The following is a 4111-nucleotide window of genomic DNA, read 5'->3' as shown; positions in this document are numbered from 1 at the left end:
CAATTGATTATGTTGCCCTATACTATAAGAACTGGGGAAACTGCGGGAACCATATGTTTATTTTTTATTGCAAATACTGACGTGAAGAAAGTATTAAGAATGTTCACCAACTTAGTTTCATCATCACTGTGCTCTCTCTTATCTGTGATTGAGGGTCCGCTTGTTGCCGTTTTCTTTTTTCTTATATAACTGAAAAATTCTTTGATATTTGATATACTGATACTGCAATTATAAGCCTCAAGGTTTTTCTTACTGATTTATTTAATTATTTAGCTTTCCACTGAAGAGCATTATATTTGTTTTACTCGTTTTGACTCTGTGGTATTATAATTATTGTATGCAAGATTTTTTTTTGCTATCAGACAATGTGTAATATTGGAGTTCCACCATCTGGGTTTAGAATTTTGGGCAGGCCTTCTGTTGCACACTCCAATACATAACTTTGCTTTGTTGAGAGTTTCTGTTAAAAATTTTTATGCATTATTGATATCTAATGTTTCGACAGTGCGATAACATTCACGCACACCTACAACTGCCTTTAATTGGTTAAAATTAACCCTCTTATATTTGGCCACTTTCTAGCAATTAGTGTTGACATTGTCTTCACTGAATTTAATGTTGCATGTAACTATGCTATGATCACTTGTACTTAATTCTTCTCCCACAATAATGTTATGCACTAAATTTTCTGATGTGACTAAGACAAGATCTAGGATTTGAGGTCCACGTGTCAGGTAATTTACAAACTGATGCATTGAACTTTCCTGCAAGTTTGTGTATAGATCTAACCCTGTGTGCGAGGATAGGGCTTCTCCCCATTTCAGAATTGGTATTTTAAAATTACCAATATTACGGAGCTTTGCATTAAGAGATTTCGGCGATTTGACTGTAGATTTCATTGTCAACGTTGAGTTACTGACCAGGTGGACAATAAATTAATGCAAGTGTGATATTATGACAAGATTCATTTCTAAGCCGAATTAGTGTCAAAGAGTGAGTTTTATGCCAGGTACCCCTTTTTTGGATAAGGGCTATGGCGTTGCCCCTGGGTAGAGGACTTTGGTTTGGAGCGTGTAGCATTTTATGACCGGATGCCCTTCCTGATGTCTACCAATGACCCTTGGGTGGATTCGATCCTCCGACCCTTCGGTCAGAACGGAGCGCTCTAACCCACTGAGCCACGGTTGCTACCAATATTTTCAATACATGGCATGATAACTGCAGCTGGATGAAATCCTGATTTAATATATAACAACCCACTGCTCCCTGCTCTACTCTTCCCTTCACTACCGAAAATGTGATAGCCTGGTAAATTAAGCTCCGCTAGAAAATAGCTTTGCTCAGTATTTAGTCACAATTCTGTTATACCAATTACATCATAAGCTTCATTAAAGACAAGAGCATCTAAACCAGAAACTTTAAATAGGCATACAACAAATATTTACAAGACGAACTTCAATGTGTTTCCTTTCTGATGTGGGGAGCTTCCATTACCTATTGATTTATCAGATAGTCTGATATCTACGTTCGCCTCACGTGAAGACTGCCTTTTCTCCAGCTAAAGCGTACTGCATCACTAAGTAAACGACCGAGACGGGCAGAGAAGACGGCGTTCAAATATAGTCCATCATTCGCAAATAGCGTTTGCTGCTCGTAAAAGTGGTTCTATGTATCGATGAACTTCACGCAAGCAAAGTGATTTGACCTTTGTTATGTATACTGCCCACGCTACTGAAGATGACATTTGCTGCATCAGTCCTTGAGAGTATGCCTGAAATTTAAATGTTCTTAGTTTCCTCCTTGTATAGCCGGATCATCTTCCTGTATTTCTCCATCAGCTTCTCCGATTGGGTTTGCACAACATCATTAGTACCTGTATGAATATAAACAAGGCTGTCATTTTCTGCATTCTCAAAAACGTCATCCGCAGCCTCTGTTACGCCATCTTCTCCTGCACTGGGAATATAAAATCACTTTCGTTTAGAGCAGTGGTTCCCATCCTTTTTCTGATTGAGTACCACCTGGAGGTCCCATACAGTCGCCTCGTACCACCTGGTTCCAGAAAAACTCAAATCGATAAGATATCAATTTATTCATATGTAGAACACACAAATAAACTAAAAACAAAGTACACAATTTAATGCGAGGGTTGCATCTGTTTCTTCTCCACCAGCTGGTTGATGCGGGGCATAACTTTGCTCACAGCACATCGGAAATCATGCCCGGGCGCAGCAAGACGGTTCCGGCTCTTTGATTTAATGGTCATCATGGCTGAGAACCCCTGCTCTCACTCCCACGTAGAGTGGAAAATCAGTAGCTGGGGAACTGCATGACGAGCTAGTGTGGGGTATGAGGAGGCCATGCTTACCCAAAAGTTCATAGGAGAGCATTCCTTGTGCTTCATCTTTGCTGTCTCATCAGCCTGGATATTTATGACCTCCTCTTGTTCCCCGGTCCCGACAGGCAGATCGGCTGGATCAACGGAGAACGGATGGGTGATGTAGGCACAACATGTCACGTCCGGGAAGTAATACATCAACTCAGTCTTGAGCAGTGAGAGGTGATGGACGATTTCTTGGGAAAATTGATCATTGGGCTCGCTCTCAAGGGTAGTCAGGAGTTTGAACATTCTGTAGCGTTTCCTCTCCTCGTTCTTGATCCAGAGGTCCAACTTCCGGACAAATGCTCCTAGCTTCAAGATGAAATCTGAGACAGAGCAGTTGGGCCCTTGGAATGACAGGTTTAAGTGGTTGAGGGCCCCAAAAATGTCTGAAAGGTAGGCCAACCTTGAGATAAACTCCTCGTCCTCCAGATCTTTTTGAAAATCGTGTTTTTACTCCATGAAGAATACGAGGAGTTCATCCCTCAGTTCAAAGAGACGTCTCGTTGTATTCCCCCGGGAGAGCCAGCGAACCTCAGTGTGGTAGAGGAGACAGATGTGGTCGAAGCCGAAATCTTCACAGAGCAGTTTGAACAGCCGAGTATTCAGGGCGGATGTTTTGACGAAATTCACGATTTTGATAACGCGGTTGAAGCATGATAATAACTTCAGAGGGAGCACCTTAGCGCAAAGGGCGAATCTGTGTATGAAACAATGGACAGTGGTGGCGTTTGGTGACACAGCTTTCACATGGGCCTGAAACCCTGACTTTCGACCGAGCATAGACGGAGCCCCATCTGTCGTGCATCCGACTAACTTTCCCCAATCCAGTTCATTCTGCTTGAAGAAATTGTCCAAAATGTTGAAAATATCCTTTCCTTTTGTTGTACTGGACAGTTCTTGGCTCAGCAGTAGCTCAGTCTTCACAGTATTATTCTGTGTGAAGCAGACATAGACAAGTAGTTGACAGCATTTGGCGACGTCTGTCGATTCATTGAGTTGAATGGCAAACCCAAACTTTGAGGCTCTCACTCCCGCAATCACTTGGTCAGCAATGTCGCTTCACATTTCCTCGATATGGCGCTGTACAGTGTTGTTTGAGAGGGAAACACTCTCCAACTTCACCACCGCCTCCTCTCCAATCACGTGTTTGACCAAGATCTTTGCTGCTGGCGTGACAAGAGATTGTGCAATGGTATGCGCCTTCATGTTTTTGGCAGCGACTTCATAGGATGCTTTGACAATCCCTGCCCCTTTCTGGTACTTCTGGCCAGTCTTGTCCAGGCGCTGCCGCTTCACGTTCTCGCCAAGTCGCTGGAAGTAGGTCTGATCTCGGTCCTCCTTGTCCGCGTGGTTCGTCTCAAGATGACGTTTGAGCAGGCTGAGTTTCATGGACTCACTGGAAAGAGTCTTCATGCAGACCACACACTGTGGAAGAGATTCTCCTCCACGTTTGATTGCTATGAAACTATACTTTATGTATGTCGGGTCATACTTTCGCTTCGGCATGTTACCAAATCTTGTGGAAAAGAAAAAAAAATATGAAAAATAATTAATCAAGAAATAAATATAGAAATAGAAAAAATAAATAAAGATACAATATAACAACAAATGAAGGGAAATACAGACGAGGGCTTCTTGGTTACTTACTTTACTAAGTGATAAGACATACACGTTCACAGTATGGAGGCAGCGGGATAACTGCCAGCTCCAGACACCAGTGGACCGTTA

At 42.5% G+C, this 4111-nt stretch overlaps 2 protein-coding genes across 2 annotated transcripts; both read right to left on the bottom strand.

The window, feature by feature from the left end:
• Positions 1-2287: 2287 nt before the first annotated feature.
• LOC145395857 (zinc finger BED domain-containing protein 5-like) lies at positions 2288-3216 on the bottom strand. Its single transcript, XM_080269384.1, has 2 exons — positions 3198-3216; positions 2288-2727 (listed from the first exon to the last, which is right to left on the bottom strand). The coding sequence occupies exons 1-2, from the start codon at positions 3214-3216 to the stop codon at positions 2288-2290; spliced, it is 459 nt and encodes a 152-aa protein (XP_080125510.1).
• Positions 3217-3442: 226 nt separating this feature from the next.
• LOC145395856 (zinc finger BED domain-containing protein 5-like) lies at positions 3443-3796 on the bottom strand. Its single transcript, XM_080269383.1, has one exon. It carries the CDS (start codon positions 3794-3796, stop codon positions 3443-3445), a length of 354 nt encoding a protein of 117 aa, XP_080125509.1.
• Positions 3797-4111: the final 315 nt, after the last annotated feature.

This window comes from Coenobita brevimanus, chromosome 33, assembly GCF_032717465.1.
Source record: "Coenobita brevimanus isolate Jiangsu-jjx chromosome 33, ASM3271746v2, whole genome shotgun sequence".
Classification (NCBI taxonomy): domain Eukaryota; kingdom Metazoa; phylum Arthropoda; class Malacostraca; order Decapoda; family Coenobitidae; genus Coenobita; species Coenobita brevimanus.
This window is presented reverse-complemented; position numbering and strand designations above follow the sequence as displayed.

Coding starts and splice junctions, on each gene's coding strand:
- LOC145395856 (XM_080269383.1), bottom strand. CDS start 3,796: ATGAAGACTCTTTCCAGTGAGTCCATGAAACTCAGCCTGCTCAAACGT.